Source organism: Brassica napus, chromosome C8 (assembly GCF_020379485.1).
Source record: "Brassica napus cultivar Da-Ae chromosome C8, Da-Ae, whole genome shotgun sequence".
Lineage (NCBI taxonomy): Eukaryota > Viridiplantae > Streptophyta > Magnoliopsida > Brassicales > Brassicaceae > Brassica > Brassica napus.
The window spans coordinates 20,111,053-20,136,556 of record NC_063451.1 but is presented as its reverse complement, the minus strand read 5'-3'; the positions used below and the strand labels follow the sequence as shown (position 1 = coordinate 20,136,556).

At 34.2% G+C, this 25,504-nt stretch overlaps 3 protein-coding genes and 1 long non-coding RNA gene across 11 annotated transcripts; 2 read left to right on the top strand and 2 right to left on the bottom strand.

The window, feature by feature from the left end:
- The first annotated feature begins 2,229 nt into the window (after positions 1 to 2,229).
- LOC106414102 lies at positions 2,230 to 4,403 on the top strand. Its single transcript, XR_001282763.3, has 2 exons — positions 2,230 to 3,995; positions 4,083 to 4,403. It is a non-coding gene; the product is annotated as an uncharacterized LOC106414102 (long non-coding RNA).
- Positions 4,404 to 8,827: 4,424 nt separating this feature from the next.
- Positions 8,828 to 11,771, top strand: LOC106414965 (transcriptional adapter ADA2b). 8 transcript variants are annotated; one of them, XM_048766120.1, is made up of 11 exons: positions 8,828 to 9,122; positions 9,377 to 9,432; positions 9,524 to 9,696; positions 9,813 to 9,878; positions 9,980 to 10,105; positions 10,203 to 10,278; positions 10,351 to 10,396; positions 10,477 to 10,496; positions 10,618 to 11,036; positions 11,131 to 11,352; positions 11,440 to 11,771. In XM_048766120.1, exons 1-11 carry the CDS (start codon positions 9,073 to 9,075, stop codon positions 11,629 to 11,631), a joined length of 1,446 nt encoding a protein of 481 aa, XP_048622077.1. In that variant the 5' UTR covers positions 8,828 to 9,072; the 3' UTR covers positions 11,632 to 11,771. The 8 variants fall into 8 exon arrangements, with proteins under 8 accessions (XP_048622077.1, XP_013711007.2, XP_048622075.1 ...); XM_013855553.3 differs by having other exon boundaries at positions 10,606 to 11,036; XM_048766119.1 differs by having other exon boundaries at positions 8,839 to 9,122; positions 9,530 to 9,696; positions 10,606 to 11,036.
- A 1,658-nt stretch (positions 11,772 to 13,429) lies between these two features.
- Positions 13,430 to 15,762, bottom strand: LOC106414964 (pentatricopeptide repeat-containing protein At4g16390, chloroplastic-like). The gene has a single exon (XM_048766115.1). The coding sequence runs from the start codon at positions 15,697 to 15,699 to the stop codon at positions 13,609 to 13,611; it is 2,091 nt and encodes a 696-aa protein (XP_048622072.1). The 5' UTR covers positions 15,700 to 15,762; the 3' UTR covers positions 13,430 to 13,608.
- A 3,365-nt stretch (positions 15,763 to 19,127) lies between these two features.
- LOC106416171 (protein TsetseEP-like) lies at positions 19,128 to 20,914 on the bottom strand. Its single transcript, XM_013857009.3, has 3 exons — positions 20,633 to 20,914; positions 20,198 to 20,279; positions 19,128 to 20,076 (listed from the first exon to the last, which is right to left on the bottom strand). Exons 1-3 carry the CDS (start codon positions 20,654 to 20,656, stop codon positions 19,400 to 19,402), a joined length of 783 nt encoding a protein of 260 aa, XP_013712463.1. The 5' UTR covers positions 20,657 to 20,914; the 3' UTR covers positions 19,128 to 19,399.
- Between the last annotated feature and the right edge of the window lie 4,590 nt (positions 20,915 to 25,504).

Sequence of the window (25,504 nt, the reverse complement as noted above, 5' to 3'; positions counted from 1 at the left end):
ACAAATGAACAGTCTCAATAATATTTGGATTGATCACTTGGATGAATCATGTAAATAGATCATCTAGATGAAGATAACAAATGATAAAATGAACAGCCCCAAAACCGTTACTTCCCAACTCAACAGTTGGTAGACAAACTATAGGTGTTTTTAGTTTTGACCAAGAAAGGAGAAAAGATTGTCAAAGTAGTTTTTCCAGTTTTGTTTAGGGTCCAAATGGTGACAAAGAATTAAGGGAAATAGTAAATTCCTATTCATTTCTTAAAAATTACACCATTTATGAGGAATTTTCGTTGCGTTTGATTCCTTGTCATTTCTTGAATTTTAATGAACTATAGAAGAAAAACATTCCATATGGAACAAAAGGAATAAATATTCATTTTCACTTCTTTTATTTGTTACTATTCATTTCTTTTATTTGTTACTATTCATTTTTTTCTATTCATTTTTATTTCTATTTTAATGGTGTAATTTATATAGGAGATGAATGAGAGAAGCTTACATGTAAAAGACAAATCTCAACATGATATAAGAAGTAACAACTACACGCTCCTACTAACCCGGAGTTTGTTTTGGTTGGCTAGCAATACCACAATTGATAACAAATTAACAATAGTATTAGCTTAAGACCCGCGCAATTGCGCGGAATGAATGTTATATATAAAAATAATTTTTTATCTATTATTTTTTGTTTGTATTCATTTACGTATTATATTATGTATATAATTAAATTAGACTAAACAAATAAATCAAAACAATGCATCTTGTTTATTTATGATACCTTTTTAGTAAATAAATCAAAACAATCATTTTATTTATTTTATATGGTATATAACTAAATTTCAATGACATGAACATAGATATATAATATATAATATAAATATTTATTATTGAGAATTCATACTCATGTGATAAACACAAAATTTCTAATGTACGATTTTTTGAATGCAAAATTCAAAATTTAAATATAAAATTTTCAATACTTTTTCAGTACAAATTTAGAAATTATCATATTTAAGTATTTTTCTATGTTATGAATGTCTAGTAAATGAGACTTCATATTCATATGATTTATGATCATTCATATCTTGTTATTACAAAAAAAAAAAGTTAAACCATTGATCACAAAATTTTAGTGTGAGACATTTAACGTTTTTAGTAATTTATATTCGTTTTAAAAATTCAAAATATAACATATTATAAGAAAACAAATTTACATTATATGATTAATGTGGTTGTTTAATATCTTTTAATAATATAAACTTAAACAAAAAGAGCTAAGATACAAACATTATTATCAAATATTTATTATTCATAGTCATTAATTCTCATATATACGTTAACCATATTAGGCAATTCCGTACGTAGCTTTTATTTAAGGAAAGTGCGAGAATATTATTTTGTACACTATTTATCAAATTAATAGTTAGTTTAATAAAAAGTATAATATAAGTTAAGATGGATCAACATATTTCTTTAAGAATTCTGAATTTTATTCTAATGGTGACACGTGGCTACAAAACAATGTTGTAATGTTTCTCAATTAATATAAAAGGGATTACACTTTTACATAGCAATTACTTCTCCTTTAACTGGTCAGCGATGCAGACACCTTGAGGCTGGAGAGTGAATGTATGAACCACGCCCTCCTCTGTTACAGCCACGTTCGTATCATGATGCGTAACTTCATTCTCTCTCAACGTTTGTACCACCTTTGAAACTGGATGAGTTTCCAACAGACAGCTTAGCCTCACCACGACGTCATAATCAACTTCTACTAGAGTTATCTGAGATTACTCTCCCTCCTCTTCATTATCTGCTTCTCTGTTTCGTATACCCTTATTTTATTCTGCATATCGGTGATGTTAGTCATTGCATGGCGCAAGCCTTGTCCATCTTGAAGATGTTAGGACTAGTGAACATTAAGAAAAATGGTTAATCGTTTATTTATAAAAACACCTTACATATAATATTTTTATGTTTGTCCATATGATAATACGTGAATCTTAGACATGTTACTATACTTTAAAAGTCGTTTGTCACATAAAATGTTTGTGTTAGAGAAGGTTTAGTCTTCCACATCATTTGAGACTTGACTCGACCACTTTATAGTATGCTTGTAATATTTTTGTCTTTCTTAGTAATACATATTCAGATTTCACCACAAGTCTGTTTTTATATGAGTTCCACCAAAATTGGAGATAGCAAGGTTGATTGGCAATGGCTGTAGATGCTTTGGGTAGCTTTTTTTTTTCTAAAGCATTTTTGTAAAGCAATCATGCTTTAGTTTTTTTTTTCTTAAATTGCGCATCCGCACGGATAATATGTTTTATTTTTTTATAAATTGTTTAATGACATTTCTAATTGTATAGGTTATTTGGATATTTTTAAGTTTCTACACATCATAACCGATCCTCCACCTCTCAAAAATTATAATATCCATATGAAGCCTAATTTTTAAACCCAAATATCATGATATCTGAAAGAATTGATTCGTACCCTAACGGATACCTAAATACCTATGCCTAACTGACTATGTAAACAAATAAAAAATATTTGTTAGTGGTTTTGAATTCTTGTCACAAATAGAACAGTTGCATTCAAATATGTAGAATTATTATGGTTAAGATGTAAAATAAATTATATCAAATTATTAAGATAAAGACAATTAATGAAGTAGTTAGGAAAAATATAAAAGATGTAATAAAACATTTAAAATAGAGAAACTTTGTTTTACACTTTTATAATAAATGTTGTCAAATTATTTGGAAAATACAATAAATAAAGTGGTCAAAATGAGGAATATGTCAAAATCACTTAAAAACGGTAAATATTATTTTTTAATTCAGTTTTAATAGAATAGAAGTTACATCAAAAATTTAGAAAAAAGAATGTTAGCTCTCAAAATCAATTTTCTTCTACAGTTTTTATTAGGTGCTTTTAAAATAAATCTACAGAAAAAAAAATCAAGTCAAAGCAAAAAATTCACATCCTATTTTCTAAAGCAGAAAAACTAAAGGTACAACACAAGCCAATTAACCTGATCTATTTCTCAACTTTTGTTTTGAAGGAGAAAAGAAACAGAATGATGATTTTGATTGCACAGCCGAAAAGAATGGATTACAATTAGGCATAAACACACATCGGATATTAAAAATACACTACAAAAAAAGTCTACATTGATAGCACATTGTTATAGCACGTTTTACTGAACTGCTGTCGTAGATGATTTAAATATTTCCGTATTATATTATAGCATTAGATAAACGCTATGGTAGAGTGAAACCTAAATTAACACTTAATTAATGTTATTTTAAAAAATAAGTGTGCAGGAATATAAAGTCACAGATACCGCCAACACTTAGCGAAAAATTAGATTTAAGCGCCAAAGATATTTTTTAAGCGGCTTCAACAATGCTATCAAAGACATATAATAGCATTTTTATAAAGCTAAGCGGCTTCAACAATGCTATCAAAGACATATAATGTTGATATTAATCTAATATTTTTAAACTTAAACATCAATTGATAAAATAAATATCAGTTTATTATGTTCAAAAAATAAAAAATTTAGACTTAACTATAAACTACAAAATATTAATTTTGAAATAAGATATAACTAATAAAAATCACTTACAAAACAAATTATCAAATATGGAAAGACAAAACAAAAATAAAAACAAAATTGTCTGGCCAATCAGATTAAAATACATGGATCACACTTTTGAACCGTTGGATTAACTTAGATCTAAAGGTTAAGATTTATTCCTTTTAATTTTTTTTTTCTCCTCTCGCTCTCTCTCTCAACTCCACGACACAGATCTGGCCTTCATGTTTTTCTCCTTCATTCTCATCTCTCCCATGCCTCTCCAAGCTTACTGTTTCTCTCATCTCTCTTATCTCTCTCCACGCCTCTCTCATCTCTCCCATCTCTCTCCCACCGCGTCTCCTCCTCGTCTCACCACCACCATGGTCGCCCTCCCACCACCACCACGGTCGCCCTCTCTCTCTGTCTCTTTGTATCTGTGTATCTTCTCTCTGTTTCTGTAGTATGAATCTGATGTTGTTTTGTTTTAGTAAAGATATTTGGGGAGGCAAGGTTCATGGTGGCTGGAGGAGGCAAGGTCCATGGCGGCTTGAGGATGGAAGTCTCGTGGCGGCTGGAGGAGGCAAGGCTCTTGGCTGTTCGAAGAGGGGCAATGCTATGGAGGAGGCGGCTGCAGTCTTTTTCTTTTTTCTTTTAGGTTTAGATTTTTGTTTAGGTTTAGATTTGGTTTAGTGTTACCCGGGTTAGAGAAATTTTAGTGGTCTGAGTTTATCTTATAATTTCTGGTTAGTTTTGTAAACCGGGATTAATTTGTAAACCAATTTTAACATATAAATAAAATTTATTTTAATTTCAATATAAAACAATTTTCAGTTTAATATTAAGTTATTTTATTTTGAATTATAATTAATTTTCGTTTATTGTAGAAATATCTATCATAGCACGAATATATAAATAGTAATCAATTTGTAACAAAAAAAATAGTGTTATATTTAAATTAATAATATCATTCAAGTATTGCTATCGTATCTAAACATTTCATAGCATTTTAAAAATGCTATAGTAGAAAGGGTACCTATGATGACTGCCGATGACATAGCCTATGCAATTTCGCTATGAAAACTCTACTATAGCATTTTTCGTGTGCTAAGAATGTACATATTTCTTGTAGTGATAATATTTACCATTCATGATTAGTTTCGTTACAAACGAATATTTCTATTTGGAATTTTAATTTATAGAATTTCAAAATATTATGAGTTCTTTAACTATACGATCCGACCTGTTAATTATATTAAAATTAAAATTAAAATAACATATAACACTAAAATTAAATAAACATTTTCATAATATTATAATAAAACAACGAATTATGATATCATGCTAGTTTGTTAGCGCAAATTATAAAGTAAATCTAATCAGTTTAGTATTAGCAAGTCTAATAAAAAAACTCATATGTTAATATTTGGCTTACACAAAATTAAATTGATATGCAAAAAGCAAAACCAAAATTAAAAAAAAACATTAAAAACAATAAATTGACCAAATTTATATTATAAAATACTAGGGTCGGCCCGCCCTACGGGCGGAATATATTTTACTTGTGATCTATGTTATTATTTTTTATATAATTTTGTGATTTGTGTTTTAGGTTCACAATTGCAAGTGATATGTATGAGATATATTATTTTGTTAATTTAAGTTGTTAGTTAGCTTGTCTGTAAGTAATTTTTGTTTTGACTTTTTTTTGTTTCTATGACATCACCTTGACGGAGTTGTTATGTCATTCTCGATTGAATAATTTGTATTTAACAATTAATGTATATGATTTTTTCTGAAGTTCTCGCCAGTCGTAAGGTCTTTGCATAATTTTCCAAAAAGAAAATTTCAACTTTGGTTATAAATTGGCAATGAAAAAATTAGCCATCCAGTTGAGTTGGAAATGATGTTCCTCGGTTGGGAATGTTGTTCCTGGTGTTCATCGGTCTTATTTCTTAAGTTTATTGTTGGGTGATACTTGGTTTTGGTAAATAAGCTCTATTGTTGGTTAGAAACAAATATGAACATCTCTTGGACCATTTCTTGTTTAATCTTAACTCTTAAAAATAGAATTTTAGATTTTGGAGGGAAGAAATTCATAATTGTTTCTATGTTCTATTCGAGACCAGCTACCAAGTTTTTTTTGTTGTCAAGATTTGGAGAACCCATTGGCAGAAATTGGTATTTTTTGTGTTTTCATTACCAAAAATACTAAAAATTTTACATGGTTTGCAGAGATTTTAAATCTATTTATATAGCGTAAACTATGTATTTATTTTGCACATTTCTGTATATTTTTTATTAGTCAAATATTGTTGTAAAGAAATTTTCACTTTTAGTCATTTTAGTTTTTTAAATTTTATTTTTATAGGTTAGAAAAATATTTACAACCAAATAAATTAAAATATAATAGAATCTACGTTTTTGACACATCAACACTTACCATCAATTAGCATCGTTAATTTTCTGTTATTTACTTGATTTATTTTGTTTTATATAAAATTTGATTCTCATAATAAAATATGAGCAGGTATGGGTTATCCTATATTGAAATCGTTTGAAGATTTTTTTTGGAATTCATGAAGTAACATTTTTAAATACATCTATTTAGATAGATACAATAAATTTAGTCTATTGTTCATATCATGAAATTATTTTCCCATTTTTGTTTTTATGTTTATTGTTTTATATTTTATTTTTTCATTTGTTTTGATAATGTGTAAATTATTTGTTGTCTTTTCTCAGTATCTTTTTATTTTTTCTTAGCTTAACTTCAATGATTAAAATAAGAAAAAGTTTAATCTTTTCTTTAATTATGGTTAACCTGATAAAACTTGAAAAGACAACAATGTTATTGTATTCTCGTTTTCTTGTAAATTTTTCAAGTGAAGTTCAGAAGAACTAGTATCTGCTTCAAGTGAAGTTCTTTACTGCATCCTCCAAATAAAACAATTTGAACGATTGAGAAAATGTTTAGTAATACAAAAGTATTCACATTTTGTGTATTTATCTGAGCTCTTTATGATATTTAATTACTAAAAATCTAAAGACAAAACAACATCAAAAGTATGAAACCAACCAACAATATAAAGCCATAACTTGCTCTCCGTCATCTATACGATACTTCTCTCATACTAAACCATATCTTCATAATACTTAAGTTTGCTTCCTACACCACTATTTCTTCCTTTAAGCTTAAAGAAACTTCAAAGTCTCAACCTTTCTTTGTTTGTGGGTACAGAGATAAAACTTGAAAGAGATTTAACGGTATAAAGTGATGCGTACATGGGTTTATACCATGCAACAGACGCTAACACCAAGGCTGCTTTAGTTTAGAAGCAATCTCTAACCTTAGCAAAAAGGAGAGGCCATTCTCAGGCCACTCTCACTTCTTTTGGTCGCCAAATAGCGCACCATTCTCTCCATTTCCGTGCTCTCGAGCCATGTTTCAACGTAATCCTCAATAGGCTTCCTCCAATCCAAACCCTCAGTTTCAGACTCAACCCTCGCTCGCCAACGCTTTGGTCGCAGCTCTGAAGAGAGAACAGGCGCATCAGAGGAGAGGATGTGCGGAGCAGTAGCATAGCCAACAAAACCAGCCGTTCTTGGCGGTTACCTGTCGAGACTTTTTCCATCTTCTGCAGAGCTGTTCCTTTCCAGGCATATGCTTTCTATCCCTTTCAACAGCCTTATCACAGTCCTTGATGCACTTATCATACTGAATCAAACACATTCACATTAGGTTCAACCTCGTGCCAAGTAAATCATCATATTATATCAAACATGATCATGTTTAGACTCAACCACATACCAAGTGAATCACTATAGACTAATATACATAAGAACTAAACATGGATGCACTCATAATACTTAATTAAACATGATCACATTCAGACTCAACCACGTACCAAGCAAATCACAGAAAAATTGTTGACTAATATACATAAAGACTATACTTCTATTTGTTTGTGCTTATGCCAAACTATGGAGTTAGCCATTGCTGGTTGCTGGATTTTGCGAAAGCGTTTGAGTGAGAAGATTGATCTGATGAAGTGTAGAACATACCTTTTATAGTAGAAGATTCAGAGAAAGAGAGTAAAGGGGTATGTGTTCAATAATAAATCGTGGGAAACAACAAAGGAGCTGCTAGAAACTGCACATTGATTCCTCTATGTATTTGTAAAACCTAATAGTTATTATCCAGCACTTGGGTCTTAAACATCAGAGACTTCTGTGCACTGCATGCCTCCATCAAAGCTTCATCTTTTTTTTTCTTTTTTCTAACGCGAAAGGTCTCGCCTTTTGGGGTAAAGATGAATTCGATTTTCTCTCGTAGAGTCTGTCGTCGACTCATCTTCGCGTCTCACCAAACTGCTCGCGAACCCAACAGCTCATTCTCACCCGGATCATCACTCCTCCTTCACTTCTCTCCATCAACCGAGCCAGACCCGCCATTTCCGGACTCAATATCTTCCTTCTACCCGGTCTTCTCCTCCTCCCGCGAGTCGCTTTGACCCTTCTCTCCTATGGCGATCGGATAAAATTCGGGTGCTTTTCGCGAGTGCTTTAACGAACAAATCCGCGGAACTGGGAAATCTCGTGGAATATAGAGTTGGGTTCTTTCGTTCTCATTTTCTCAGAAAGGGTTTCGAGTTCGAGGGTTATTCTGGGAGACGTGGATAATATTGTTTCATTAAGCCAAACATAAAGCCCAAATACAGACTAAAGCCCACATGCATCACACACCCGAATAAATGAAACTAAGAGTTTTAGTGATAGGGACACATGTCACACTCACAGAGCCCGAATTTCTGACATGTCTGCCTACGTGGCGCAACAGGAGAGAGACAAACAATACTTTATATATATAGATAGATACATATATAATGCTTTTTATGTACAATTATATTACATATCTATAGATTTACTTATCAAAATGAATATTTGAATTTTTCAAAATAATATTGTGATTTATTTTAGTTTTAGTGCTTATTATATTTTACTTTTTTTGATCCGAGCTTTTACATATATTAAAAAAATTGATTGAATCGAAACTAATAACAAATTGGATCAAATTTAATAAATGATAGGCTCAACCCTAGCTACAATCTCAAAAATGTAATGAGCAAGTAATTAACATTAACTGAAATTTACACTAATATTTTTAAAAACAATAAGTGCAATTACATTAGTGTAGTAAGTATAAATATTATAGTGTAGATGGGCAGTTAAATTTAATCATGATGCTAATTAAGAAGAGTGACTTTAGAAAATAGAAATTCCTTTTCCTCTCCTTCCTCGACCTCCCCTAAATTATCTCAGGTCGGAAAGTTCTAACAGATACAGAACACACAAAGGCCACCGTCGTTATTCATTACAGATCCGACCTGACAACTTCGGACAATTCCAATTGGATCTTTCTTCTACTATAGCTTTTACCGAAACCCTAAGTACCCTTCTTCGACTTTGACATTGTTTCGGAAGCAATGGGTCGCTCTCGTGGGAACTTCCACAATTTCGAAGACCCTACCCAGAGGTATGCTCCTTCCTATTTTTCCGACATGGGTTCTGTCTGATTCCTCCAAATTTCCTAAATTGATTGAATTGCAAGCTTCTATGAATCAATCATTGATTTTTTTTTATTTTTTTTTCCGACATGGGTTCTGTCTGCTTCCTCCGAAATTGATTGAATTGCAAGCTTCTGTGAATCTTGGTAGCTTTTAGAAATCTTTCAGTAGCTGTAGTCTTTCCTTATCTTCATCATCTGTAAGATTGTGACTTTAACTGCAGAACGAGGAAGAAGAAAAATGCGGCTAATGTGGAGAACTTTGAGTCTTCCTCTATGGGTACTCTCTTCAAAGCCCCCCCTCCCCTTTTTTTTTGTTGTCTCCTGTAAATATTCTTCCTTTTGAACTCAAAAAACATTAAACTTTCCAGTTACAGGAACGGAGGGAGGAGGGAAGTACAACTGCGATTATTGCCAGAAAGACATTACTGGCAAAATCAGGATCAAGTGTGATGTCTGTCCTGATTTTGATCTCTGTGTTGAGTGTATGTCTGTGGGAGCTGAGATCACTCCTCACAAATGTGATCACGCCTACCGTGTTATGGTTAGTTTGCTTTTCCTTTTCTTAGTGTGTCAAGAGTTTGATTCACCAAAGAAGACTCGAGTTTTCTGTAATGATTTCATCATTTAAACCAAACATACTTGATTTGTTTTTGTCAGGGAAATCTAACTTTCCCGCTTATTTGTCCGGACTGGAGTGCTGATGATGAAATGCTTCTCCTGGAGGTACTACTACTACTCCCTTCTTACTGATATGTAGCCTATTTGTTTCTGTTTCTTTCAAACAACTAAAACTTCTTCTTTTTTTTTTGGTACCTTTGATTCAGGGACTTGAAATTTATGGAATGGGAAACTGGGCAGAGGTCGCGGAGCATGTGGGAACGAAGAGTAAAGAACAATGTCTCGAGCACTACAGAAACATTTATCTTAACTCTCCCTTCTTCCCACTTCCAGTATGCTATATCCATCTGAAGTACATATATCTTCCACAGTAGTGTACTAGCCTTTTGCAATGTCATTAACTAGGAGCAACCTTTTTTTATTTCCCAGGATATGTCACATGTAGCAGGGAAGAACAAGAAAGAACTTCAAGCCATGGCCAAAGGACGCATCGAAGAGAAGAAAGGTCTACACTACTTTGCTTTAATGGTTGCTATCCTAATTCTGAAAATTAATATAGCTTCTTCTTTGGCAGCAGAGCAGAACATGAAAGAAGAGTACCCCTTTTCTCCTCCTAAAGTCAAGTATGTCTCTTGTTCCTTCACAGATACTTTACAGTGATGCCTTACTCCTATTTCTTATCTCTTATTCAATTATCTTGCAGAGTTGAAGACACACAAAAAGGTAGAGTTCTTTGCTTGGTATATTATATGTGTGCTTCTTGTTGTGTTGTTTACTTGGTCATAGCTCACACAAGTAGTTATATCTTATCTTTGATCACCACCTCTTTTAGAGTCTCATACAGACAGGAGTTTTGGAGGAAAGAAACCTGTTGTTGCCCCTGGAAACAACTCTTTGGTTGAATTGAGTAACTACAACCACAAAAGAGAAGAGTTCGACCCTGAATATGACAACGATGCTGAGCAGCTCTTGGCTGAGATGGAGTTCAAAGACAACGATACTCCTGAAGAAAAAGACCTCAAGCTCCGTGTCTTGCGTATTTATTCCAAAAGGCTTGATGAAAGGAAACGTAGAAAGGAGTTCATACTAGACAGAAACCTCTTGTACCCAAACCCCTTCGAGAAGGAGCTGTCTCAGGAGGAGAAAATGCAGTGTCGGCGTTTAGACGTGTTCATGCGTTTTCATTCAAAAGAGGAGCATGAGGAGCTACTCCGCAGCGTTGTGAGCGAGTACCGCATGGTGAAACGGCTCAAAGATCTCAAGGTAAAGGACATTGCTACTCTCTCAAACTGTGTTTGTTTGGTTTGTTTTGGATGCGAGCTCACTGTGTTGGACTGTATGTGTGTGGGGGGAGCAGGAAGCTCAAATGGCAGGGTGTCGCTCCACGGCTGAAGCAGAGAGGTACCTGGCGAGGAAGAGGAAGCGAGAGAACGAAGAAGGGATGATGAACAGAGGGAAAGAGAGCGGTCAATTTGGTGCAGGGGAATTGGGAACTAGACCACCTGTGCAAGCATCTTCAAGCTATGTGAATGATCTGGACCTGATTGGGTTCACGGAGTCGCAACTGCTGTCTGAATCCGTAAGTGTCAGAGATACCACAAACACGTGGAACAAGCGTTTGAGATTGAGCTGAAAGAAAAGAGTTTGTTTGTTTTTTTGTCCGCAGGAGAAGCGTCTATGCAGCGAGGCCAAGCTGGTTCCACCGGTTTATCTACATATGCAACAAGTGATGTCACATGAGATATTCAAAGGGAATGTGACGAAGAAGTCTGATGCATATAGCTTGTTCAAGATTGATCCAACCAAAGTGGACAGAGTTTATGATATGCTTGTGAAGAAAGGTATTGCTCAGCTATAAGACTTGTGTTGTATTATGTAATCTATCTATCAATGTGTGCGCTCTATTTGAGTTATTATATGTTCCTTTGTCACAATTGTAGTTTATATACCCTGTTCTACACATCAATGTTATGCTTATGCAAATAGTCTTTTTATCAACTTGATATTGTTACATGGTAGTGACATTTTTATTTGACATAAGTGCACCAAATCATATACATCTGTAAAGCTCTTAAAAGTGGTGGAGACTTTGGGATACAAATCTTTCAATCGTACTTGTGAGAATCACCAGGCCGTCCGGCGACGTATTCCATGATTCCCTCGCCGGTAGTTTCTTCTGAAAGCTGTTGAAAGCCGCCGAAGGTGATTGCCACCGCCAAGAAGGCGGCCGTTGACGCAAACAGAGGCCAGAAATAAGCTAATATGTCGAGAATCCTGGGTGCTGCGTACAGGAGGGACAACACCATGACACTCATGATGATTGCGACCATGAAATGGAGTTTGTATTCCTTCAGTCTTGCTTGAATCTCCATTTTCCCTTTGGTCTAGAGAGAGAGAGAGAGAGAGAGAGAGAGAGAGAGAGAGATGTTGAAGCCTAAAACCTCTGAAGACTGGAGATGGTTTTAATGTCAAAAGTGTGTACCTTTTGGCTTTGCTGATCAACGCAAGGTCTCAAGTCCTTTTCTTTACTGACTGTGTGCTTTGGTGAAGATTCCATTGGTTACCCTTAATCTAATCAACTACTCATGATTACTCTATTGGAATGACATGAATACCCTCACAATGTGGAGAATGTCGAGGGCTATAATCGGCAATGGAGATGCCTTTTGTCTCTTTTCTTCATTTTGATTACCAAACACAAAAGTCTTTGTTTTTAAACTTTGCAAAGTTTCTTCCTTTTCATCATATCCAATGGAAAGGCATCAACTTTCCCTTCTTTGTTTACATAATAAAACTCCACCTTGCTATTATTACCACACAAGTGTTTGATTCGATTCATCATTACAGAATTTAAATAAAACACTTAACCATCACATAACTGTGACATTTTCCCTTTATTTATAGGTTCCTAAAAATAAACCTATTAAAGGAGCTGTAAGTTGAGAACTTTACAGATCACAAGATATTTCTTCTGAGCACAAGATTCACTAAGGAGAATGCAAAACTACTAGACTGAGTTGTCATCAAAATTGATCTCCCTTCTGCTACTCAGCTTCAGTCCAGATCAAGATTCAAAATTATGGCATCATAAGTTATCTTTTTTTTTTTTTTTTTTTTTTTTTTTGTGCACCGCATCATAAGTTATCTACCTCTAATATTGTCTGCAAAGATGGCTTCCATTTCCGCTCGCCGCTCCCACAAGTCTCTGGGAGCTTAAAGGAAACACCCTCTGCATTTTTCAGTAGCATCTCCAGCTGCTTCCTTGTCAGAGTGATCTTTATGCACCGCCTTGTCCCAGTTTTCTTCCCAACCGTCTCTCGAGGTTGATCCTTCGTATTCTCTGTTGACCTCTCATCCAACCAGACATCTCTAACTTTGTTTCCATGCTTGCAGCGCAACGTGGGAATGCAGTTTCCCATTTTTGCCTAGTGATGTGAGTTCTGATGATGCCCTTGACTCCCGCAGTTTTATATTCAGCTCTTGGACCAACGTGCAAACCATCATATGACCACTAACTCTTTTCTTTAATTACGGTAAAGCTAATGTAGCAGCACTTGAAAAACATATCTTGTTTCACAATGCAGCATGCTTTATCAGGAGGCCAACTGGCCAAGTCAAATGCCCACCCTTCATTATAAAAGTCAATACGAGGATAATGAAAAAAAGACCATGAACTAAGTTGAAGGAGACTTGATCAAATGTGTATAACACGGAGTTTGCTAGCATTACAAAAATCTTTCCTGATCCAGAAACTTCCGGTATCAGGATGAAGAAAGCTACATAGTGAATAAAACCCAAAGCCACATAGACATACCAAAGGTTACATACCAAAGAACTATGCAGAAACTTCTCCTGATGAACGTCTAGACTCCAACCATTCCTTTGCCGCAACACTTGTAGTCAAGAACCAACCAACCTTATCTGGAGCTTCATGGAAGGGAGCATTAAGCTCCTTTAAGTGAGACTCAACAACAGCTGCTAGACCTTTGTCAGAGTATTTGTGTTTCCCATGTCCAGTGTTGATTCCAAGCAACGGAGGGAACTCTTCTCCCGATGTCAGAGCTGTCTCTGTTAAGTCGTTCATCCAACCATGAAGAGCGGTAAGAGCTGCCCCGAGAGAGAGACTTTTCAGATGTAAGGACCATTGGGTAGCAGATTTCGATTGTAGACTTGAATAAATGTCACACTCCATCCCCAGTTGTAGAATCTCACAAGCTTTTTCCAACTCACTGAGATTAACACAGAGATCAATCAAGCAATTCAAATATGCTTTCTTCACATCAGAGCCGATGGAATCAATCAACTCAGATGCTTCCTTCTTCAACACCCCTTCCTCGCAGCTTTCATCCTGAACCAGCATCTTTACTACATGACCAAGCTTTGGCATAGCCTTCTCCACACATTCAATGAGTTTACCGATTTCCTCACTCGGTGTCTGAGTCATTACATTCAGAAGGCAACCACAGAATCTGTCGTCTGGCTCTATACCAAGTTCCAACACTTGATCAAACGTCCTCACAACATCATCAACCTGCTTGGCTTTCCCGTAACACTGGATCACCGACGTGAGCACAAACAGAGTAGGCTCAAAACCAGCTTCTCTCATCTCAAGCAGAGCCGCCTCAGCCTCAGCCACCCTCCCACAGCAAGAGTACACAGTGATGAGCGAAGAGAAAGTCCAGCTGTCAGGCTCACAAGTCCCACAACTCTTCATATCCTGAAAAATCTCAAAAGCCTCATCCACGTATCCGATATCAGCACACATGGACAAGAGAGTATTGTAGAGAATCACAGTCAACTCCAATCCTTTCTCCTTCATCTCTCGGTAGATCACAAGCGCATCATCCCCATAACGAGCTCTACCATAGGCTCTAACAAGAGCAGCATAAGTACTCCAGTTAGGTTCAAACCCATTGCTAATAAGATCCCTGTGAATAATCTTCGCCTGCCAGGGCCTCTTGGCTTTACCCATGGAATCCAACAACCTATTGTAAATAACGAGATTAGGCTTCACACCAAGAGACTTCATCTCTTCGTAGATGTTGAGACACCCATCATAGTTTCCAGAGTAACCATATATCCTAATCAAAGTCGAAAAGGTAACAGCGTCGATACGCCATTTCTCGGTCCTCGCACGGTCATACAAGCTCAAGGCCGTCTCAACGTTACCAGCACGACCATAGGCATCGATCATAGCGGCTAGAGTGACGTTATCAGGCTCACAGCCAAAGGAAGGCATTTTCTCAAACCACTCAACAGCTCTCTTAGGTAAACCGCACTGCCTAGCGCAGCTGATTAAAGTGGTGAACGTTGCGTTGTCCGGTTTAACTCCTCTCTGGAGCATTTCGTCGAACAGCTTCTCGGCCTTCTCGAGATCCTTGGACTTCCTCAACACCTTCATTGTGACATTGTAGAGAATCACTTCCCTGCTCGGTTTAACCGTCTCGAGAAGATTAATCAACACAAGAGGCGCGGTTTCTGGGTTTGTCATGTTGTTGAGGGTAACAACGGCGTCTTGCTCAAAGAGGTTACTACCGAACTTAGTTATTACATCAGAGACATCAGCCTCGTTTGGGGCACACGCGTCTAGAGACTCGGCTAGTTTGACGAGAGAAGAGTACCTCGAGTCGTACGACTTTCTACGGAGCTGAGAAGCTCTAGGGCTCTTGGGGTTCACCCAGGCGTTTCTTTTGGAGCCCGCGACTGGTGGGTTCGCGTCAAGTTTGGATTTTTCGATGTGGGTTTCTTGTGGAATCGCTTCTTGTATTGACACGTGGATTGTTTGGAGAAGGTTTCTGGAGTGGAAGGGAGGAGAGTTGGGGTTGTAAGAGGCAAAGAAAGTTCTTGGAGTGGGTTTCGGGTGAACTGAGAAGAGATTAGGATCGTGGAGGAGTGATGAAGGAGAGGAGCATAGATGAAATGACATTCTTTTTTTTTCTCTCTCTTTGTTGTTTCTTCGCTGTGGCAGAGTCGGACCTTATCCAAGAGGCTAGTCGAAGCAGCTTTGTAGAAGAAGAAGAAAAAAAAGAAAAGAAGAAGCTCTTGTTGTTTTAGTTTTTCTGAATATATCTGCGTGCTGTTTCATTGAGTGAAACCCACCGCGCAGTGCGACTAACTTTCCATTAGACGATGACGCATTGGGGTTTGGAGGTGATCTTAAAGGCCAAGTTGCAGCTAAAAGTCCATTATTACAAACCAGACGGGAAATTTGACAAGCCCGTTAAGTTAATAACATGCAAATCTCGTCCTCTCTCTCTTCTCTCTAATCACTCTCTTCCTATCCCTCTTCATAGACTCATCTTTCAGAGGGAGGATGAGATTTGTTTTGTTTTTTTGATGTAAGATAATTTTCGATCTAAAGATTGTATCTTTTGCTTCGTTTTGACGATTTTCTTTTTGTTTTAGGCGATTTTTGTAGTGTTCAGTTCAACCAAATCAAAACCGCTTAACATTCCTACCTTTTTTTAGTTTAGGTTGAACATAAATATGATACAGCTCTTCTCCTTCTGCATTGACTATAGATTCACACCATTTGATGGACAAGTTGGATTTCTCTGTCGTTAGAAACGCTTAGCTCTTGATACGGAGGTGGTGTCAAGCTTAGCTATGTGTCTAAGCGAAATCTCCACAGCGGTTAAGACCTAAGAGTTGGATCATGTTTTAAATATTTTGGAGATTCAGTTCAGAATCCAAAAGAGTTTGGAGCTGCCATAGGTGTCAGCGTCCCAACAAGATTATATTCTTGTTTCTACTAAGGCCATGTTCGTTGTATCGTGACGCTGCATCTGGATGCTAGAATTCAGATGTCCTTCGTTTGGACACTATTGCATCAACATTTAGATGTAGCATATAGATGCAACATCTATAATATGAGATACTAGAAAAGTGAAGTTTGGATTTTGGATGTTACATTTGCATCTCAAAATCCAAAAGACGTAAATAACCTTAATACAAATATAAAAAAATAATTAAATTAGTTATTATAATTATTATATAATATTTTTAATACGAAAATTGGAAATTTTTTACCTGAACCAAAAAATGCATTTTTTCCGCAAAACCTAAAAATGCGTTTTCCCGCTGAAACCCGAAAATGTATTTTCTAACAAAAACCAGAAAACGTGTTTTTCCAGTGAACTCTGAAAACCATGTTTTCAAGCTGAAATCCGAAAACGTGTTTTCCCGCCAATACTTGGAAACGCGTTTTTCCGCCGAAATAGTAAATACGTGTTTTCCCGCCTAAACTAGAACACGCGTTTTCCTGTCGAAATCCAAAATATGTTTTCCCGCCAAAATCAAAAAAATGTTTTCCCGCTGAAATCCGAAAAACGCGCTTTTCACCGAAACCCAAAAACACGTTTTTCTGTTGAAACCAGAAAAACATATTTTTCGCAAAAACCCAAAAATCCAAAAACGTGTTTTCTTTCAAAACCCCCCCAAAAAATGTGTTTTCTCGCAAAAAAAAACCTGAAAACATGTTTTCCCGCAAAAACCCGGAAACGTGTTTTTCTGCCAAAACCTGAATATGCATTTTTCCGTTGAAATTGGAAATATGTTTTCCCGTTGAAACTGGAAAACATGTTTTCCCGTTGAAACCCAAATATGTGTTTTCCCGCACAAAAACGAAAAACATTTTTTTCGCCGAAACCCGAAAACATGTTTTCCCGTCGAAACTGGAAAACATATATTTTCCGCCGAAACCAGCAAAATGAGTTTCTCGCCGAAACTCGAAAATGTGTTTTTCCGCCGATGAAATAAAAATCGAACAACTTAACATCTAGATGTTGCATTCGGATGCTACATTTAGATGTTGAATTTAGATGCTACATATAGATGATGCGTCAAATACAGAAACGAACGTGGCCTAAAGCTTTTCCTTGAGCTCAACTCTAACGATTGGAGAAGAAAATCTTAAAATCGATGGCGATTGAAGGTTAGAAGAACATGCAAGCAGACTCAAACAAATCTGAGATGGAGATTGATGGCTCAGACGAGTTTTTTGGCACCGTGTTTTTCTTTCTTGGTCAAGGAAATGAAGCCACGAGTTGACCACTTGTCATTCATGAACTTGGTCATCATTATCTTTAAGTTTATGGCCTAGCTTGAGTCTGTCTGTAAAATTGTCCATTATACTTTTGTTTTAATAAAACGAATGGTTGACAACAAAAAAACATATCCTGTAAATTAACTGAGAAACATTACGAGTTCTTTTTGTAGTTATGTGTTATCCCTATGATGATTCTTAGAATCATTAGAGAAATATGTTGGTCCATCTAATTATATAATATTTTTTATTAAACCAATCGTAAATTTATTATTAATATTTTTTATTATTTTTTTAAATAAAAGTTACGAAATTGTCTAATGTAGCTAAAGTATATATGACAATTAATGATTTTGAATAATAAAGATTTGATAAAAATTAGTATATCTTCCATCATATTTGTTTAATTTTAAACTATTAAAATAAATTAAACAACCACATTAACCATATAATAAAATTTTAGTTTTTTTTTGTATATATTATATTTTGAATTTTTAAAAATGACTATAAATTATTAAAACTGTTAAAATTCTCACATTCAAATTATTTAATCCTTGGTTAATTTTTTTTGTTATAACAAGATACAAATGATTACAAAATCATATAAGTAAAAAGTTTAATTTAATTAATTATTAAGATTAAAAGATATATATATATATATTGTTTTAAATTAAACTATATACCATATAAAATACAAAAATATTTTATTTTCAAAATTTACCTTGAACAATTTTTTTAATAATTGCTTTGAACAAACACTGAACTTAATTTGAAAAAAAATATATAAATTACTAAAAATATTAGTCTCACAATAAAAATTTTGTTATCAATAATTTAAAATTTTTGCTATAAAAGATACAAGTGATCAAAAAACCATATGAATAAAAAACATAATTTAACAGAAGTTAATATTAAAAATATACTATATATGTTAATATCATTTAAATCTAACTATATATCCTATCAAATAGAAAAAAAATATTGTTTGGATTAATAAAATTTATTTATATGTTCACACCAATTTAATTATATATGTAATAGTTACGGAATTTTTTAATTATTCGATATATATTTATTATTTCATAATATGTAAAAACATATAATACCTAAAATAATTTATATATATAATGTTCATTCCGCGTAAGGTGCATATCTTAACCTTGATGTATTCAATCCAACCTTTTGGACTGTTTGAAATTTTGAATACACCTACGAAATGAATATACATCAAACTTCAATTGATGACTTATTTAGAAGAAAAAAATAAGAAAATTAATATCTCTAAAATTACTGCCATTTAAAACCAATTATTATTGATAAAGCCAAGTATTTTTATTGGTGTATATTTAAGAAAATGCAACAAGCTTTTTATCTGTTTACATTAGAGCTTCAAAATGGACAACCGAATGGAAATGGCTACCATTTACAAAATACAAAGATCCTTACTTCCTTATTCGCTTTACTATCACAACATTATACATAAACATCTCTATATATATTCTTTTCATTATTTGTATAAGAAAAAAGAAAGATTTGAAGAAAAATAAGGATTTAAACAGAGTGAAAAAGGGAATGAGTCATATCACATGATGGAGCAGCTCTGTGGGTTCTCTTCGCTGAAGTAATCGCATCTGGTGAGGTGGCATTGTCGGTAACTAGGTGGTGGTCCTCCTCCCCAGCTATCGCAGACTGGTCGGCCGTAGCACTCGTACGGTAGAGGCGGCGGCATTCCATATCCATTGAACGTTGGCCCACATCCATAACTACCATAGTAGGGCCCACAACACATGACAGCTGGCTGCCCCTGCGGCATTATTGGCACCATCTGTGGCGGAGGTCCAGGCTGCTTCGGGACAGGAGCGGGAGCGGGAGCTGGAGCAGGTGCCGGTGCTGGTGCTGGAGCAGGTGCGGGTGCAGCTTTGGGCGCAGCAGGTTTCTCGGGTTCTTTAGGCTTCTCGGGTTGCTTAGGCTTTTCAGGTTCTTTAGGTTTCTCGGGTTCTTTAGGCTTTTCAGGTTGCTTAGGCTTTTCAGGCTCTTTAGGTTTCTCTGGCTCCTTAGGCTTCTCGGGAGCATCTTTGGGCTTTTGGGGAGGAGGTTGGGGTTGTGGCTGAGGCGGCTTTGGTGGTTCTAAGATCTCGATGGTCTTGATAGAGCCGCCACCTTTAGAACAAAGTTTGTCCATGATCTTCTCAGGGCTGCAGCAAACCACCTTGATGATGACTATGTTGGACTTTTCATCAAATATTTGATCTCTGATTTCTCTTGTTCCCAATCACATAAATCATTATCCACTCAGTCCATTTCATCACCAATGGAATCATATCGAACAAATAATAATTCACCAGAATCTTTATAAAAAAGAAAGAGAGAAGGAACTCACGAGGGAATTTGCAAAGAACCTTCTTGACCTTCCTGTAACACTTGGCGCAATCAAGATCCACCTTCAACTTCATCATAGTTACCTGTTTTTTGGATATAGACATCACTTCAGGTTCTGTCTTATTAGTTAATCATGGTAAACTATGATCACCACACTTTGGAACTGATTCGATCTCTGACACAAAAAGAAAGAAAGAGAGAAAGATTCTTCTAATAGCTTCCACAAAGTCTACCTATTTTTATTCGATCGTGTTTTTTTAAAAATCCATACAAAACAAAACACATCCACATATACAAAAGATAAATAATAAACAAAACAAGAAGTGAACAGAAAAGAAGAGTATTAAAAGCTCCACAAGATGAAAATTTTAAAGACCCACACAACTCTCTCTGTCTACCAAAGACAAACAAAATAAGAATAGAAGAGAAGACAAACCTTTTCCTTGCCCTTCTCGGCCATGGCTTGAAATGGAGAGCTGAGATCTGAGATCTGACGATGGCTTTGAGTCTACTTCAAGAGAGAAAGGCATGGGTGGTGGTGAGAAGTGTAGCTTTTTATAACACCGACTCAAACCTGACTTAACCAATGCCATGATGACACGCGTACGTTGTTAGCATCCGTTCTTGATTTAATCAAAACTTTTTCATATCTTTTTGCTCTTATATATGTATATTATTTCTGACTTTTTTCTTAGAAGAAAGAAATGGTGAGCGTACAATAATGAATCACTGAAAAGATACCTTTTCACATATCTAACCTTCCTAGTTGCCATTAACTGCCCTGACCAAACTTTCTTTGTTATTTTCTATTCTCAAATGATATTTACTGCTAATCTAAGGTTACTTTTAGTTTTATTATATTAACTAGATTAAGATCCGTGCTTTGCGCGGGATAAACATTATATATATAAATTATTTTATGTATTATATGTCCTTACATATTATAAAATAATAAATATATATTAAATAATTAAAAGTCAGTAACTATTACATATATAATTAAATTGGTGCGAACGTATAAATCAATTTTATTAATCCAAACATTTTTTAAAAAAATTTTGATAGGATATGTAATTAAATTTAAATGATATTAACATACATAGTATATTTTTAATATTAATATCTATTTTTTTTTTAAATGATGCTTTCTACTCATATGTTTTTTTTATCAAGTGTATTTTTAATAGCAAAAACTTTAAATTACTGATAAAAACATTTTCATTGTGGGATTAATAATTTTAGTAATTGATAATTTTAAAAAAAATTATCAATGTTAGTTCAAAAATTTTATCAAAAAAAATTATTCAAAGTAAATTTTGAAACTAAAATATTTATTTATTCAATATGGTTTATAGTTTAATTTAGAATGATATATATAAATATATATATTTTAAATCTTAATGATTAATTAAATTAGATTTTTAATCATTTGTATTTTGTCATAACAAAAAATTTAAACCATGGATCGCAAAATTTGAATGTGAGACTTTTAACAGTTTCAGTAATTTATAGTCATTTTTTAAAATTCAAAATATAAAATATACAGAAAAATCTAAATTTTTATAATATGGTTATTGTGTTTTTTTTAAAATTATTTTAATAGTTTTAAATTAAACAAATTTGATAGAAGATACATTTTTTTCAGATCTTTATTATTCAAAATCATTAATTTTGATATATACTTTATCCACATTAGGCAATTCCGTAATTATTATTTAAAGAAATAATAAATGACATTAATAATGAATTTATGGTTAGTTTAATAAAAAGTTTATTATATAATTAGATGGACCAACCTATTTCTTTAATAATTCTAAGAATCATCGTAATGATGACACGTGGATACAAAAAGAAGTTGTAATGTTTCACGAATAATATATAGGGGATTAAAATGAAAAGTTAAAATAAACTGTTTATGGCATGAGTCCGTCCGTGGCTACTTTTTCAATCATTCTTACTTCAATGCAACTCTTTGTCTCCTCTCTCTGTTCTGTAGAGATTTGCTTTTATAAAAATGGTAGAGAATCTGTGTAATTGTTTCACCAGCTCTAATAATCTAACAACTCCCACTTCCACAGTATGACGTCACATGCTTTGTATTCATCTTATATAAATAGGATCGAGTGACATAATTTTGTACATGTCTAGCTTATAGTATATCACAAACAAACAAATAGAGCAATCATCATCATGAATTCTTCATGCGTAAGAAGAAGATAGAAAGAAAGAAAGAAAAAAACAAAATAGAGCTGGAAGATTCGTCACATGGGCCTTTTGTTTTTTTAAAGCTCAACTGAAAAAGACGCTAAGAATTAAAATAAATAGATGTAGGAGCCAATGGCAATATTAAAAATCTTACTGGACTCTGTACATATTCTTATCGCAAAGTCCAATGGGCCGTTTCACATTCTTTTGCAGACATAGCTTATCCATATTAAGAAGTGAACTCATCTTATTTTCAGTTTGCTTCTCTTTCAACTATGAATCAGAATTCTCTATCAGGAGCAACATCCTGGGAATTGTCGTTAGTCTGTATAATTTCATGAAAAAGACTATACACTTTCTAACAATCTTTTTCTTCTTCATTTCTAAATCCATAAATGCATTCACACACCACCTGGCTACTTCTTATAATACAATTCAACTTACAATCATGTCAAATCAATGTTTATGAGCTTTCATGTTATATCACTGTAGATTTTTTTCTTTATTCACCCATCTCAAAAAGAATCCAACTTCAAGATTGGAAATACGTCCAACTTGCATCAATACGTGATTTGATTGTATATGTAAGAAAAACTGGTGATAAGGTTCACTGCTCACACCACGAACTGGTGATAGTACAATATGATGTGTAATTACATCACTTTGTGGTTCAATTATTCATCAAAATTAAATTATTATTATTTGGTTAGATTGGGTTTGAGCTTCGACCCCAGTGGTTAACATAGTGGATTGTAATAGATGATCGGTCCATCTCCTAGATATTCCAAACTCGGGTTATGCAGTGTGGTAACCAGTCCACTCTGTATCACTAAGAGCGTTTTTCCTAGGACCGACCGGATCAGATCAGCCGATAGGGTATATAAAAAAAAAAGATATATATATATATATATATATTTGAATATCTTCCGACATCGTATACCTGTATATATAAGTCTGAAACGTCGAAAATGGAGAACCGTACACGTAAGATGGTCAGCTTAGATGATATATAATCTCCAATGTGACGTGTTGTAATTTTTAAACCAGTAGAAAACTGATTAAATGATTGAGTTCACATTGTTACATGCAATGGAATTAGAGGGTAGATATATTCTTAGGGTTTTAAAGCTCACGGACCTACTATGTAAAACATGTGACCCTATCTAATAATCTATGAAATAAACAGGGTCCAATATGGGTCGATACGTTTGGGTCTGCAGGGACCGCTCCATTTATTTTTTTATTTTTTATTTTTTTTTGAACTTAACCGCTCCATTTATTTTCATAATCATTTTGTTTTTTTCCACAGCTTATATCATTTTGGTCTTCACAAACGAGACGGAAGTTATATAGTACTACAAGGTTTTGATATTTAAGTTTGGAGATTGAGAGTATTTGTCCTTGGGAAATCTTTTCCTTGATTTAATTTATATTCATTCGTTTTTCTGCGTGACTTGTAAACCATATTTAAAATCCTTAGGGAAAACGGATTATACGTTGCAAACTTGTAATTCTCCAATTCTCCATTAACAAACAATAGTAATTCAACCTCAGTTACAAATCTTTTGATTCAATTCAACCAGTCGTTTAAAGAAAAATAATTTAATGCGAATAATAAAATATACAAAGAAACAGTGAAGAAAATGTGATATTCCATTGGCCATATGTCTAACTGTGTTGTTAACTTTTTGTTGGTTGACTTAAACAAGTCGCCGGGCCGGGCTGGTAGGTGGCCGCCACATGAGCAAAAAATGACTTAAAAACCAATCTGATCGAAGAAAACCTTCACCAAACGGCTTGCACATAGACTCTGGTTCAGTTTAGGTTGGTCCGTTTCAGTTCGGTTCACTTATAACGATCAGCCTCTATATTAGCCATGAACATTCAGCTTTCAGTTCGGTTTTGATCCATGTATTTTAGTTTTCAATTTTCAGTTTTAGAGATTTAGAAACTCTTCGGATATCTATGAAATTTAGTTTGGTTTCGATTCAGTTATTAATTTTGTTTGGTTCAGTTCGGATAACATAGTTTATCCAAATTTTTTGGCTCCGTTTCGGTTTTAAAATTTTAGATAACTTGGATAAATGAAATCGGATAATTGGGAGGGTTTTGGTTAAATACTGAGTAATTCGGGTTGTTTGAATAAAATATCAAATAATTCGGATAATTTTAAATATTTCGGATAAAATTTATTAGGATAATTCATTTTTGTGAAATGTAGTTTATAAAAAGGTATTTTTAGTATATTAAGTTATATTCAAATTGAATTGAATAAAATTTCTTTTTGCTATATAGACTATATTTTAGATATTTGGATATCATTCATTTCCAAATTGCTATATCTGCTTCTTCATTTGTGGTGGTGTGCCTATCTACAAATCTGCTGATATTTGAACTCTTTAGTTTAGTTAGTATACGTTTTTAATTGTAATGCCCTGTATAATATCAATTATTTCATATAATATAGATCTAAAGAATGTTATGTGTCAGGTGTCGTTTAGGTAAAATGGATCGAGAAGAATATTTACATATTGAGAGAGACACACAAAAAGATACAAAGCAAAGTGTCTCTCTGCTGAAAATTCAACCCCAAGAGAAAAATTAACAATTAGATTGGAAAGCTGGTGGGTCCAAGTTGCAACTCAAAAAGTCACGATGACTTCGATAGGATTCTGTCCATTTTGATGTGATTGTGAAGATATATATCATTCTACTTTGTGTGATGTTAAATCACGATAGTTGTTCGATGATGCAGTAAGAAAATAATGGTAAAGACAGACGGTACGAAGTTGATGCCTGGGTATATGCTGGTCTGTTTGTACAAAAGTTTTTATTGTCAATTTGTCGTTCCCTTACTTCTTACTATATATCTAAATATATACCACCATCTCTCATAACAACAGAAAAGTTTAAGCGGTTGTTTTGTCACCAATAAGATCCAACAACATTTAATCGTGGGGATAGCATCTAAAAACTCAAAAGATCATCTAAGTATCTATAACTATATAGTAAATATGCGAAGTTGGTCTGAGAATGACAAGCACTTGAGAGAATGAAAATGTGGATGGAATAGGAGGAGTTCGTTTTGGTCGATGCAGAATCA

What these genes read in the sequence shown, in the direction of transcription:
- LOC106414965 (XM_048766116.1), top strand. Translation starts at nt 9,073, where the DNA reads ATGGGTCGCTCTCGTGGGAACTTCCACAATTTCGAAGACCCTACCCAG. An exon ending in TTCGAAGACCCTACCCAGAG is followed by an intron (nt 9,123 to 9,376) that starts GTATGCTCCTTC and finishes CTTTAACTGCAG; the next exon opens with AACGAGGAAGAAGAAAAATG. An exon ending in AACGGCTCAAAGATCTCAAG is followed by an intron (nt 11,037 to 11,130) that starts GTAAAGGACATT and finishes TGGGGGGAGCAG; the next exon opens with GAAGCTCAAATGGCAGGGTG.
- LOC106414964 (XM_048766115.1), bottom strand. Translation starts at nt 15,699, where the DNA reads ATGTCATTTCATCTATGCTCCTCTCCTTCATCACTCCTCCACGATCCT.
- LOC106416171 (XM_013857009.3), bottom strand. Translation starts at nt 20,656, where the DNA reads ATGGCCGAGAAGGGCAAGGAAAAG. An exon ending in CCGAGAAGGGCAAGGAAAAG is followed by an intron (nt 20,280 to 20,632) that starts GTTTGTCTTCTC and finishes TCCAAAAAACAG; the next exon opens with GTAACTATGATGAAGTTGAA. An exon ending in GGTTCTTTGCAAATTCCCTC is followed by an intron (nt 20,077 to 20,197) that starts GTGAGTTCCTTC and finishes TGGGAACAAGAG; the next exon opens with AAATCAGAGATCAAATATTT.